Raw genomic sequence first — 14,271 nt, forward strand, 5'->3', positions numbered from 1 at the left:
CTCCCAGACAATCTGAACTCTCTGTGAGTGATTCTGTGACCGGCAGGTGAATACAGTCCCAGATTTGAGCTTCGGTCGTATTGAATATTTCTCTCAGCCCGACAGGAATACATTTTAGAGCCAGTAGGACACGTTTCAACGCTGCTTCTTTACTTTCCGACTCAGGTAAGATTGTTCTTTTCTTTCTTTTCTGAAGGAGATTTGAATAAACTGTTAACTTCTGGTTAAATCAGTCCCTGGTCTTTTTGGTTGAGATTGTTAATGTATCATAATCAAAACAAAAGTTCACATTTGAAAATGTCTTATGATCAAAGTTATATCAATAGACTGTGTAATTTCAATATGATTATCATGTAAAGAAAAAAAAAGCTGTTGAAAAATACAATCCGCAGCTAGTAGAGGACGTACTGTCGAGTTGTTATTAGCCAGTATTTTTTATGTAACTAAGCAGGCCTGAAAGTTTCCATCGCCGTTCTACATGTTGTAACAAGTACCCTTCCACTTTTGATTTAATCTTTTCCCAAGTCCGCTTTTTTTTTTTTTTGTTTGCCACTGTCTCAACCCACCCTTCATAGCACTATTAGTTTCAGTGCCTCTCTTAATAATTAAATATTTGCTTATATTTGGCCTGACAATTCTCCCTCTTTTAGTTGAAGTGACGAAGGTTTACTCAGTCCACCCCCGTTTGAGTTTGTGTATCTTTGTTGAATGTTGAAATAAAATGTTATGGCACTCTTGTCTGTTAAATCTCAACATTCCTGCTGTGTTTTCTCCCACAGCGCCTCCGCTGCCTCTCCAGAATGTTCTCTTTTTGGAAAGTATCTTGCAGGTAGTGCTCAGTCAAAGTGGACTGTGACGTGGAGATGGTCACTGCGACTGCCTTGCTGGCAATCTGCATATGGATACAAGCACAAATTGCTTCAGGACAGGAAACCTGTCCTCCTCTTCACCGTGGGCTGGTGAATTTCAGCGTAGAGTACTCCCTGCCCACCTTCCAAACAAACACTGTCATACAGAACATTGTGGTAAACAAGGAATTAGAAGAAACAGAAGTGTATCTTGGATGCCAGAATGCTATAGTTGCAGTAAACGATTCCATGGGAGAAAAATGGGAGCTGAAGACGGGACCCATAGGCAGCCCTGACTGTGAAACCTGTCCAGTGTGTGACATAGAAACTGATCCGGAGGACCCAGTGGACACAGACAACACGGTTCTTGTTTTGGATCCTGCTGCATATTTGTATCCATACTTATACATTTGTGGAAGCACGCAGTATGGTATCTGTTACCGCATCGATTTTAGTCAACCAAAACTTAGACCTACCTGTTTTTACAGAAGAAAGCAGAACTCTGTTACGGACTGTCCTGACTGTATAGGCAGTCCTCTTGGCACTAAAGTCACCGTCGTCGAGGACAGCGACGCTGCTTTATTATTTGTAGCAGCTTCCGTCAATGACAAAGTGGTGGAGAAATATCCTCGGAGGTCGATTTCAGTGCTAAGGCCACTTTCAACTGAAGATGGGTTCCTTAAAATCATGGATGGGCTGACAGTGCTGCCCACTTTACGTAACTCTTACAAGATTGACTATATTTACAGTTTTTCCACCGAGGAGTTTGTCTACTTTCTGTCCCTGCAGAGGGAAGATCCCTTCAGGAACAACTCGGCCTTTCAGACCCATTTGGGACGGTTGCCTATTTCAACTCCAGAGGTATGGATGTACAGAGAGGTGGTGCTGGAGTGCCGGTATGAACCGAAGCGCAGGAAAAGAAGTGACTACAAAGACATTGTGTATAACGGGCTGCAGGCTGCCCATTTTGGGCATGCAGGGAAGGACTTTGCCGAAGAGCTGAGGGTTGACAAAAATGATAACATCTTGTACGGAGTGTTCACAGAGGTCAAAGTGCAAGGGGAACGTCAGGCAACCTCGGCCCTGTGCGCCTTTCCTTTGAAAAAAATCAACGATGCAATCGATATGGGTGTGGAGGCATGTTGTACCTCAGGACCGGAGCAACTGTCCAGAGGCCTTTGCCACTTCCAGCCATGTGAGAGCTGCCTGCATGAAGTGAGTAACTTTTTTATGTCTCAGTGTCAACAAAGTGATGTACAGGAGGTTGCTCTGTGCATAGACAGGAAGTGATATGTTCAGATAAACATTACGCAATAGAAGCCACCTGTAAACACAGCAGTGAGGCTTCCAGTTCTGTGCCACAGGAACTTGATGAAAGAAATCCAAACATCAGGAATAATAAATACTCTTCTGGGGCGCCAAAATTGCAGGTTGCAAACCTCTGGGATACGGATTCCAGCATAGCTCCCACCGTACTTTTTTATTTAGGGCTGTTTTCCTGTTGGAAGTTGAGATTCTGCTCCAAACTCAACTTTTTTGTAACATCTAACGGGTTTTCTTCCAGGCTGTCCTGCGTTTTGTTTCATTCATCTGCTACCTTGTTATGAATGAAAAAAACAAAATCACAGCATGATATTTCTCTGTGGGTAAGAATGTCTTTAGGATGACGTGTGGCATTGATGAAATGCGAAAAGAATGTATGTGTGAAAAATTTTGAAAGGCACTGCTTATCTGTCTGTTAGCTTATGTGAGAAAAGTGAGGAAGAGCAGACACCAGTGAGAGAACAGGGAGTGGTAGTTGAGTCAGTATCCTAACCTACACATTGACACATCATTGCTCTGATATGGCTCCACTGCAAGTTTGACTCTGCCTCAGGCGAGAGCATAAAAAAATCTATCAGATGAAATGGTTAGTTTAGTATTTCCAATTTGTTTGTCATTTCTGGAAAGGAATAATACATCCTAATTTAAATTACACCAGAGGTGATCCAAGTTTTTCACATTAATGAAAAATCAACTTTAGAACAACACTGATACACAAGTCAGTGTGTTACATCTTATCTTCTTCCAACTTCTCTGTTCTTATTTTCAAGCACATTAGGAAAAAAGGAAATTGCCAAATTCAAACACGTCCTATCAGTCTAGTTTTGCCCTGTGTGGCACAGGCTCCAGTAATTGAGTTACAGGTTGTGACAACAAAAGGAGTGGCTTCTCCTTTTTATGAACTTCCAATATGTGCCCTTTGAGCTTTTTCAGCTGTGTGAAACACCCACGGGAATCAGTGTCAACAAGCGCAAGTTATTAATCCTTCTGATAAAAGCTGGAATTTCAAGAGCGTGGTCAGAGTTATCATCTCAGTTGAGTAATATGAAATAGGATTTAGGTTGGAGCATGTAAGGATTTTATAGCAGTAAGTCTCTCAGATTCTCAGGATCGTAATCAGAGTCAACATTCATCCTCAGAATAGCAAGTTCAAAACACATACAACTCATCTGTGAAGCAGGAATAAAATGCTAATGTTTTTTGTTTAACCAATCAATCAGCGTATGTATTAGATGTTGAATTTGGCAAATAAATATTGAGCTGTGAGATTAACACCATCCTGTGCTAGGTGGAGGATCAACAAAGGAAAAAAATACAAGCAATGCCAAACAACCATCAGTTTGAAAAACTGCAAACAAGTTACTCTGTGAAATAAGCAAGCTACAGCATGACGGGACAGGTCAGCCATCTGCCTGGTAGTGGAATGCTTACTATTAGTTTAACAGATCCTGCATTTTTTTGAACAAGGAACTTGTTTTAACCACCATGACCTAACTTTCTGGCAGCCTGCGAAAACTTCTGACGCACTCATTTAAGTACCCTTGGAGGCACAGAGAGTAGTTTCACTTCCTAACAAACTACACTTAGAAACAGTCACTAAGTCAACAAAGTTGGGAACATGATTTTTTTTACAATTTTTATGAGGCTCCTCCCATTAGCTGACCCCAAAGCCAGAAGACTTAAACTTAGAGGGAAATTACAGGAGACATAGGCGGATGTCAGTGAATTAGAACATCCTCAACAAAGTTGTTTTTCTGTTCTCTATTAGTCTCAATTCATTTTAATTAGTCTATTAGTCTCAATTTGTGTGAATTAATATAGAAATGTTACTTTTTGACCCCTTGGAAGACGACTATTTTAAATGTTGCTCTGCACTGACATTGACACTCTCTCACAAAGGGCAAGCCACGAAAGGTTGTTGGTATGTAACCTGGCTGCTCAAAAAATAGTGCCGTATTTCAAGGAATATTTGGAAAGCTTAGGGGAATAAAACGTGTGTAAGTTAAGGAGCTCAAGGCACATTGAAGAATGTGAGGTAAATCCCATTCAGAAACTTGGAGGCGATTTCTAAGCTACAGAGGTGTTTCAGGGGCCAAGATATGTCCAGGAAATAGGATTAAACAGTCGCATTCCTTGTGTTAAGCTACTTTTAACCGTGGGCCAAAGAGAAAAAGAAATAACTTGTGCTTTAGTGTCCAAAGTCATGTTTTCCTTTGGAGGTAAAATTTGCATTTCATTTGGAAATCAAGGTCCCAGAGTATGGAGGAAGAGTGGAGAGACACAGAATCCGACTTGCTAGAAGTTGAGTGATAAATGTCTATGCGCAGGTGATTTAATGAGTCTGAAACTAGATTCGGTCCTGTGTAATTAAGTTCAAAGTCCGCGCAGATGATTACCCAGACATTCTAAAGCGCAATGTGCTTCACAGAAATTCCCGTTTCAATTTGCAGGAATTGGCAGCAGAAGTAACAATACCTGCTTCTCTGACCGTGGAATTACTGTCAGGAAAACTTTCCTTACTTAAATTCACAGAATCAATGAAGTATTTTTAAAAGGAATATGAGGGAAACCAGCCTCAACAATGCAGATGAGCTGTATGCTGCTATTTAAGTAACTTGGGATTTCTTCACACACAGTCAATCACATTCTAATTTACTGGCAGCTAATTTCTAATTGAAGCAAATCCAAGCTGGCTTTGATTTCAAAAGTATTTGAATTATTAATTTGAGCGACGGTGGGTCTTTTGCTTCTGCAGAAGTCTGAAGGAAACTACACATGCAAACATCAAGCCACACTGGTCTCGAAGCCACACTACAGACTGGATATCTTCAACAGCAGGATGAGAGACGTCCTGTTCACGTCTGTTCTGGTCAGCGTCATAGAAAACCATACCATCGGTCATTTTGGCACCTCAGACGGCAGGATTCTGCAGGTAACAGGCTGTGGTTGTTCTAATTCTGTTTAATATGTTCAACAATGTATTAAAACAATATGTAAAATGCTGCCCTTTCCTTTTTAATTGGTTGTAGATGATTCTCACGCTGCACAACCCAATAGTTTTTGCCAACTATTCCCTGGGTGAGGTCGCAATATCCAGGACAGCAGCTGTGTACTCAGAGGATTCACTTATCTTTACTGCAGGAAATAAGGTACATTTACTATGTGCACACATTATCCCGAAGGGGTTTCTCCATTTTAATTCTGTATCTTCTTCTCTCCCTAAACAAGATGTTCAAGGTGCCCATTACAGGACCAGGGTGTGATCATTTTCTGACATGCCCCGTGTGTTTGACGGCTCCGCGCTTCATGAACTGCGGCTGGTGTTCTGGGAAGTGCTCCAGGAAGTCTGAGTGTACCTCCGGCTGGAACAAAGACTTGTGCGCACCTATTTTAACTCAGGTAGTAGGCTGCAAACTGTAACTAATTAACTGATGCGATGTGCAGCTTTCAAACAAAATCCACTAGAAAGTTGCTGTTTCAGCTGTTGTTACGCCAATGCACAGATGTTATCTCTTTTTATTTTGTAGTTTTTTCCTAAAACGGCGCCTGCTGGAGGGGAGACAGAGGTGACACTGTGTGGCTCAGAGTTTCTGTCTCGGCAATCGGCCATCATCAGCGGGGGAACACATGTCGTCAGAGTGGACTCTGGAGCCTTGTGTGCTGTCCTGCCCAACAAAAGCAACATTACAGTGTGAGAAGCACAGATACAAAACACCGGCAGTAGAATTAGGTTTTTTCAGTGTTTGTTTTGCTTCCACTGCTCTCTGTTTGCCACTTTTAAATATTCTAACTCAGTAGAATATTTGGAAATGAAATTTTGTTTCGAGATACAAAATTCTGTTCTATTAAACACTTGACCATCTTACTCAGTCCTGAAGAAGAGGCACACAGCCCATTTCACACCTTTCATTATTGAATGACGAGTGTGATGTTTATATGTTGATGTTTATATATGGAAACATACCTTGGAAAGTGTGTGTGAGGAACTCTGAGATTACATGACATGCATATTTCTATCTCCTCTTCATTGAAATACTTTACTTTTAAAATATGAATACATGCTTATTAAACAGGCTAGTGTGCCAAATTAATGAAAAAATACCACACCAAAACATGAATATCACCCTGGAAATACACGAGGAAAAGGTGGAGGGTGACTACTCCATTGAAGGCACAGTCCAGATGTCCGGCTTCTCTGTTGTGGTAAGAATGGCTTTTTTGAAAGTTTCTAAAATATCCAGTTAATTCATCTAAGTAACTGAAATTAAAATAAGTTTGTCTACCTCTATCAGGAGCCAAGCATAACAGACATCAAGCCTAGCCATGGTCCCATGTTTGGAGGAACAACAGTTACTGTCCTAGGCAAACATCTTTACTCTGGGAACCAAAGACACATTCTGTTTGCAGACAGAAAGTGCACATTGGTTCCAAAGTAAGCCACATAGGTTTCTAAATCTTATCGGAATCATATTTCCAGTTTTACCAAATCTTTTTTTTTTTGTTCTTTTAGTGATCCTAAGGAAACAGGGGATTTGTCTCCAATAATCTGCAACACACCACCTGCGGAAAGCATTGGGGAAGTGCCGGTGAAAGTTATAATTGACAACCTTGAAGTGACGACGGCTAAAACGTTTTTCTATAAGGAAAATCCTGTCATCACCTCCATCTATCCCCATTGCAGCTTTCGAAGGTGGGGCTCTCACTTAGTACCTTCACTGCTGTATCAGTATTAAATTTAACTCAAGCTTTATCATAAAAACTGTGGTTTGAAATGACCACAATTTGATTTGTGTTAATAACTCCTATCCTGCCACGCAGCGGCTCCAACCTGGTTATAAGAGGTCAGAATCTGGATTCAGGCCACAAGGTTGTGGTTCGGTATACACCTGACAATTCTCAGTTTTCTCTTCAGCAAGTAAGTCAACTCTTTGATCAGTTAAGAAAACCGAAATGTGAAAAATAAACCAGTACTTGTGGATTTGATTTTAAACATTTACATGTTTTTTTGTTTTTCTTTTACTCGAGGACTGCAACAGCTCAAGAAATGCCACATACTTGGAGTGCCAGACCCCGGCCTTTTCAGCACAGACGGCAGAGGATAAATTTAATGTTGGAACCATTTCAATTCTCATAGATGGACAAAATATTTTTAATAAGACAACATTCACCTACCACGCAGATGCCAATATCATCCCGCTGGAAAAAGAGGACAACGTTTCCCTTCTGAAACCAGGAGGACATGAAGTTTCGCTGCATGTATGAAGATTTAAACATCTTATCAGGAAAAAAAAAAAACATTTCTGCTTTTTTTGCTCAACTGTGATGCTTCAAATAATACAAATGTTTAATATTTAATCATTTTTACCTACCTGACAGCACGACAAACTACAATCAGTGAACAAATGCATGAAAATAATAATGAGCATTGGCAATGAGCCCTGCAAACATATAGTTTTGCTAAATGAGTTAACCTGCAGGATTCCTAATGGCCTGGATTTCCCCAGCAATGGATTACCACTTAAGGTAAGAAAACCAATGACAATTTTTTCTTTAAACCAAATTCAACACAAAGTAAAAGGTAAAACCAAAACAACATTTTGCTTTGCCGCTGCAGGTGTCTGTAAATGGGAAAGACCTCTATGTTGGTAGAGTCGTCTATGACAAAACCAACAACAGCACTGTGATTGCAGGCATTGTGCTGGGCATTATTACAGCACTCGTTGTAGGTGCTGGCCTTGCATTGTTTGTGATGAGATACCTGAGGAAGAAAGACAGAGGTGAGGAGAAAGGAAAAAAAAACTTCATGAATCAGTTTGAAAATATGCAATAAGTGAACATGGTGAAAATCTACTGAAAACTTTTGAATGTAATCCTAGTAATATTGACTAATCTGTTAAAAAACTCGCCATGATTTCTTGTGTGTTTGGAAACAAAACATGATTATACTTTCCCACTGTAGTAGTGGTCTGAACAAGTTCTCATTTTTTAATTTCACTTTTCACTTACTGATGTTGTTTCAAATGTTTTATTTCAGCCATCATAGACCGCAATTTGACGATGGTGCCCCGAAATCGGATGAACAACCAGACTGACCCGTTTCCAACATCTGACTACAGATATAGTGAGACATAATACACATTGGACATGATTTATGAAGTACAGATACAAATAATATGAATTTGCTAATTCTTTTGATTTTTTTGGGAGCTTTTTGTTCCTTGATGTCAACAGCAGATTTTACAAAAGTAACACAAGAATCATGTGTAAAGTTAAAACCTGAACTTGACTAAACATCTCATTATAAGTAGTTGTGAGGATTTGGGTTTTCACTGTGTCTATTTTGGCTTCTGTTCCTTGTGAGTCTCTGTGTTGTCCTGTCAGCCCTCGATTGTTCCCAGGTGTGTCTCGTTCCCTTGATTACCCCGTGTGTATTTAACTCCACCTGTTGTCGTTGTCTCTTGTCGGATCCTCCTCTACTGTCGTTGTACCTCAGTTGTGTGTCGGCTCTCCAGTTGAACTGAGAAGTCCTGGTCTGCTTAGCTCTTGTTTTCAGTTCTGTGTATCAGTTGCTACCGGTAATTAGCTGTGTGCTATACTCTCTGCCGTGCCGCCTGTATTGGACTGCTTGAGCCCTCTTTACTAAATCATCTTCATCATCATCATCACCATAACCTGGGTCTCGCCGTTAATCCTCACCACCTCTAATTCACCACTTCATGACAGAAGTTGTGAATAGTATATTTGAAATTGGCCCATAATTGAGTCTAACCTGTGGTACACTCACACTTTTTCCTTTTTTTTATTACACTCAAAGACAGTAAATTACATGGTAGTTGTTAATGCATTTATACATTCAAAATGGAGGAAGCTCTTAGTTTTGATGCATTTCATGAAAAGAGAAAGTAAATTTCAGCGTTTGGCCTTTTGATTATCTGATCAGAGTCAGTCAATGGATAATCATAAATTTGCAAACTCTGATCTGCTGACTGATGCTTGTCTTGTTTATTACATTTAATAATACATGTTTGGTTGTGCCATAGTCCTTAATTGCCTGATAGGTTCAATTCTACTAATGTAATGCTTCTAAAAGCAAAATTACAAAAGCTGCATATTTCACCATTTACACTATAAATTATTAAACAAATTAAATAATACAAATCCACCCATGCACATGTTCACTGCTAAAATGTACATTTAAATGTTTCTTTTTTCCTTATTTCTTTTTTACCTTTTGCATTAGGTCACCCAGTGAGCCAGACATCAGGCTCAGGAGGAATGGCCTTCCAGGGTTTAACGTATGCCTCCAGCTATGACCATCTGGCCATCCCTTTAATGTCCAGGGACAACGTCTCGGTGGTTAGTTCAAATCTTGAGCTGCTTGAGGAAGTTAAAGATGTGCTGATTCCTGCTGACAGGCTCAGAATCGAGGAGGGGCAAATTATTGGAAAAGGTGAATCTCTTATCTAGTTCACACAACATTAACCCATTTCACTTTGTAGTTTCCTTCATCCACTGTTTCTTTTCACACAGGTCACTTTGGGACCGTTTATCACGGATACCTGTTGGATAGCAGTAAACAAGAAATTCATTGCGCTGTGAAGTCATTAAACAGTAAGTGCATTTGTTTATAAAGGAAATTAACATTACTGGAGTTTTCATTATGCACCATTCTGAAAACTTCTGGAGATTATCTTGTGGTGTTGCATGAAAGTATTATTGCACCATCACTCTCTAAATGAAATACTAGGTAGAACCTTTTATATATTAACAACAAATGTAGATAACATGTAGTAGGGTGCACTGATTGCAGTTCCATGGCTGATCACCAATTACCGATCTTTAAAAAAAACTGACCTGCCGATTCTGATTTTTTTGGCCGATACCAATTTGTTTTGTCTGTAATGTCGCTGAAATGTGACTGTTGCTGTTACGACCCGGCTCGGCCAGGGGAAAGGGAAGTAACATTAAAGAAACCTAGGTGGTAAGGTTTAACAATTTAAGGGTTTATTGTTTGGATTTTACAAAAAAAAAATAAAATGTAAAATTTAACAATAATCAAAATGTAGGGACTTACAACAAAAAGGTACTAAATAAAACAAATTCCACAAAACAATCAGAGTTGTAAATCAAAGAACTTAAACAAAAATAGACTTTCAGAACAGGGTACACAAAACAAACTACGAATCTCTAACAGAGATTCAAAGATCCCCCACAGGGACAAAGTGAGTGACACAAGCTATCAAAGGTTGTCAGAGCTATCAAAGCTAGTTTACATCAGCCAGCCAGCCAGCCAGCCAGCCAACCAACCAACCAACCAACCAACCAGCCAGCCAGCCAGCCAGCCAGCCAGCCAGCCAGCCAGCCAGCCAGCCAGCCAGCCAGCCAGCCAGCCAGCCAGCCAGCCAGCCAGCCAGCCAGCCAACCAACAAAGTGGCAAGCTGTACAAACAAAGAAACACCTGCACCTTCTCCCAGAATGTCCTTGGTTTTTAAAGGGAGGCCTCAACAGTGATTGGTGGAACCGGCAATTGATGACCCAATCACGGTAGGCCTCAGGGTGTGGCACAGGACAAGCAGGGCAGCACCCACTTCCAGGTGAAGTCAGTCTGATTAGCCACTGCAAAAAAACCAAATAAACACAGAAAAGCCCACTGGCCGTAACAGTTGCCAACTATTATTAACTGCAAACACGCACCTGATTAACTGGTCTATTAGTCAAACCTGTCTCACGTGAGAGCAAAATAGTTGAGGTGAGAAATTTTAAGACCTTTGGCAAGATAGACAAAAATGGGGAAATGAAATCGGCTTCACATGCAAAGTATTTATCACCAATCTCCCAAAATTAAGGAAATTGGCTGACGATGGATTGGTACATGTGTTTTCATAATGAAGTCTGTTTGGATTTCACGATGTAGAACAAATTACTTTGCCTTTTTTTCCCTGAACATTTTCAGTGTTTGTGAAAAAGACTTGTCTGTGCTGAAATAGATCTTTGCTAATGAGAGTGCATCTGATAATAACAGGAATCACAGATCTGGGTGAGGTGGACCAGTTCCTCAGAGAAGGCATCATCATGAAGGCCTTTCACCACCCCAACATACTGTCTCTGCTGGGCATCATGCTGCCCAAGGAAGGACTTCCTCTGGTTGTTCTTCCATACATGAAACATGGAGATTTGCGTCACTTCATCCGATCTGAGCAAAGGGTGCGTTTACCGATGACACTGTATGGCGCAGTGACCTTGATTGTGGATGTTTTTTTGTTTTTTTTTATAATATACCTGCTGTCCAAACTAGCTTCTTTGATTACAAATGATTTTTTTTTCTTTCACAGAACCCCACTGTGAAGGATCTGATTGGATTCGGGCTTCAGGTTGCCATGGGAATGGAGTATTTGACACAAAAAAAATTTGTTCACAGAGACCTGGCGGCAAGGAATTGCATGTGAGTGTGAAACAAACCTTGTTTATATTGCAGGCCTGTGAAACATCAGTGTCAAGTTACAGCAAACCTTAATGTATTTTACCAGGATTCAGTGCTTTTGACCAACTTACAGTAAAGTGAAGTGAAAAGAAAATGCATGTTTTAAAAAAAAACCTGATAAGTGTAGTGTTTAGATGTATTTAAGATATACTTTGCTAAATTGTATTTGAAACTGTTGATTGAGGGATGTGTAAACTTGCTTAAAAACACCAATTACACAAAAAAAAAAAATATTTTCCTGAGGGAGGTGATTGTCTCACTGATTCCTCTCTTCAAGGCTGGATGAAACCTTCACAGTAAAAGTTGCCGACTTTGGCATGGCGAGGGACGTGTACGACAAGGAGTACTACAGCATTCAGAATCACAAAAGAGCAAAGTTGCCAGTGAAGTGGATGGCAATCGAAAGCCTGCAGACACAGAAGTTCACAACGAAGTCAGATGTGGTGAGTGTGGCTGATATATTCAGAAAGTTTGAGATAATCAATAGGGAATTTGCATCTTCAGTAAGTGTGCGTGTGTTGCCAGTGGTCGTACGGCATCTTAATGTGGGAGCTGATAACCAGAGGAGCCAGCCCATACCCAGATGTGGACCCATATGACATCACGCACTATTTGATGAAGGGACGAAGACTTCCACAACCACAGTACTGCCCAGATCCTCTGTAAGCTTCACACTGGCTCCCTTTGTATTTGTGTTCATTACCTAGGTGTAATTTATTCTCAGTATGAATAAATGGGCTCATCCAATTGAGAATCTGTAGCATTATTGTTCAAAGGCAATCTTTAACCAATCTGACTGAGCCTGAGATATTTTTTTTTAAGAATAAAAAGTTGACGTTTCTGGTTTGTGCAAAGCTGGTAACAACATATCCAAAAGAAGTGGAGCTCTGATTGAAATGAAGCCCCATACCAAATGAGACCGATTTTTTTTTTTCCCCGCTACGATTTTCACAAATATTTATTACTGTGTGCTTCACGTAAAATCCCAAATTAGATGTAGGAGGTGGGTGCTATCATTCAGAATTTGACAACCTCTGTTTCTGAACTTTTTTCCAGATTTAACTTCTCTTGAAGTCATTTTCTTAAATTCTTAAATCATCCACAGTTACTCCATCATGTTGGCATGCTGGGACCCAGAACCCGAGTGCAGACCCAGCTTCCACAGCTTGGTTGCAGAAGTGGACGAGATCCTGTCCAGTCTGGAAGGAGAACACTACATCAACCTGAAGGTTACTTACATCAACTTGGACCAGCCAAGGCCGTATCCGCCTCTAAGTGGTTCTGCAGATGAGGCCGAGGCCTCGGACTTGGACTCAGACGACCACTCAGCCAGTTAAGGTTGCAGCGATGCAAGACTGCCTGAAATCCCCTGAAAGGAAGAGAGACTCCAGATTGCAGTGAGGAGTTCTTTATACGGAAAGCAGTTATTTTACTAAGTTGTTGATGGTTTTCAAACCCAATCACTACTGATATTTGAAATAATAAGTCCTTACTGGAGATGATGAGTAATTCAGGCAGTTTCTCATCATTTCTATGTAGCAGAATGGGGGAAAGATTTTTTGCAGCACTGGTACAAATGAGACGAAATGAATGTAAGTATTTTAACCTCAGAGGAATGTTTTTCAGTGATCTCTGATTAATGCCCATAGGTGAGCAGTATTGTTTTTTGTTGTTTTTTTGTTTTTTTTACTTCAACTGTTCTTATTATACATGGATTATTATTATTATTATACATGAAATATGTTTCGTGACTTCAAAACATGAATTTAATTCATATATGCAGAACTACTACAATAAACCTGCAGGACCATGCAGAGCTTACTTTGCTTTTCAGAATCTCATCTCATTCTTGTATTTATTCACTAGAGGGCAACCGAGGCCTCCATGCAAAGAGAACTGTTCTGCAGCAAGGCTTTGGCAGTGCGGTAAAACACCTCCAATCAAAGTTGTTGCTCAAATAGCAGCACTGTGTCTATCTGAACCTGAAACCTGAAACAGGCAGTGCGACACATTTTTTGTTAAGTATTTGATTTGTGAATTTAAAAATGATTGGACACAATCTTTAGCAAAACAAGATATATATAAATGAAATTGATTATTGTATTTTTTTTATAACTTCACAATATGGTTCTCTCAAGACAATAGACTACAAATGATTTCTACAAGCAACAGTGGCTTATTTGTAATCTTATGTGACTGTTTTTTGTTCAGTACAATTGTATTTTTTTTTTGTTATGTTTTTTTTTTTTTTTACTAAACTGCACTGATTTTTTTTAAATAAACACTTGACAGCCAATTTTTTTTTTTGATGACTCTTCTTCAAAGTTACTAAATATGGTAATATAGCCTAATAATTTACAGAAATGAAATGGTTTCAAACTCTCTTCTTGCTTTGGAAAATCACTGCAAAAAGCAAACGTATAACTGGTTCATCAAAGCTATAAGTGAAAATAATCCTGACTGCAAAGGCAGAAACCTGAGGCAGAAAAAGCTTTTATTCTCTGCCAGGTAGATGAGAGAAAAACACACATACTGTCAGAGGTCTGAAGTGTGTCAAACCAACCAGAGCAAAAAGTACCTGCCTGCAACTGATCTCTGTATCCAGCTTTTAAAATTTCC

The 14,271-nt window shown here is 39.9% G+C and overlaps 1 protein-coding gene across 1 annotated transcript; it reads left to right on the top strand.

The window, feature by feature from the left end:
- Nucleotides 1-13,948, top strand: LOC106916334 (macrophage-stimulating protein receptor-like). Its single transcript, XM_014984588.2, has 21 exons — nucleotides 1-165; nucleotides 780-2,063; nucleotides 4,927-5,103; nucleotides 5,201-5,320; nucleotides 5,400-5,570; nucleotides 5,699-5,862; nucleotides 6,245-6,374; nucleotides 6,464-6,603; nucleotides 6,682-6,861; nucleotides 6,990-7,086; nucleotides 7,197-7,427; nucleotides 7,548-7,694; nucleotides 7,786-7,948; nucleotides 8,206-8,292; nucleotides 9,412-9,621; nucleotides 9,702-9,782; nucleotides 11,194-11,375; nucleotides 11,504-11,613; nucleotides 11,930-12,095; nucleotides 12,178-12,314; nucleotides 12,758-13,948. Exons 2-21 carry the CDS (start codon nucleotides 864-866, stop codon nucleotides 12,987-12,989), a joined length of 4,125 nt encoding a protein of 1,374 aa, XP_014840074.2. The 5' UTR covers nucleotides 1-165; nucleotides 780-863; the 3' UTR covers nucleotides 12,990-13,948.
- The last annotated feature ends 323 nt before the right edge of the window (nucleotides 13,949-14,271 follow it).

This window comes from Poecilia mexicana, unplaced genomic scaffold (assembly GCF_051168715.1).
Source record: "Poecilia mexicana isolate PSO_F unplaced genomic scaffold, ASM5116871v1 scaffold_5, whole genome shotgun sequence".
Classification (NCBI taxonomy): Eukaryota; Metazoa; Chordata; class Actinopteri; order Cyprinodontiformes; family Poeciliidae; genus Poecilia; species Poecilia mexicana.

Coding starts and splice junctions, on each gene's coding strand:
- LOC106916334 (XM_014984588.2), top strand. CDS start 864: ATGGTCACTGCGACTGCCTTGCTGGCAATCTGCATATGGATACAAGCA. Junction 5,863..6,244: donor AACAAAAGCAACATTACAGT/GTGAGAAGCACA, acceptor CTTATTAAACAG/GCTAGTGTGCCAAATTAATG. Junction 7,428..7,547: donor GACATGAAGTTTCGCTGCAT/GTATGAAGATTT, acceptor CCTACCTGACAG/CACGACAAACTACAATCAGT.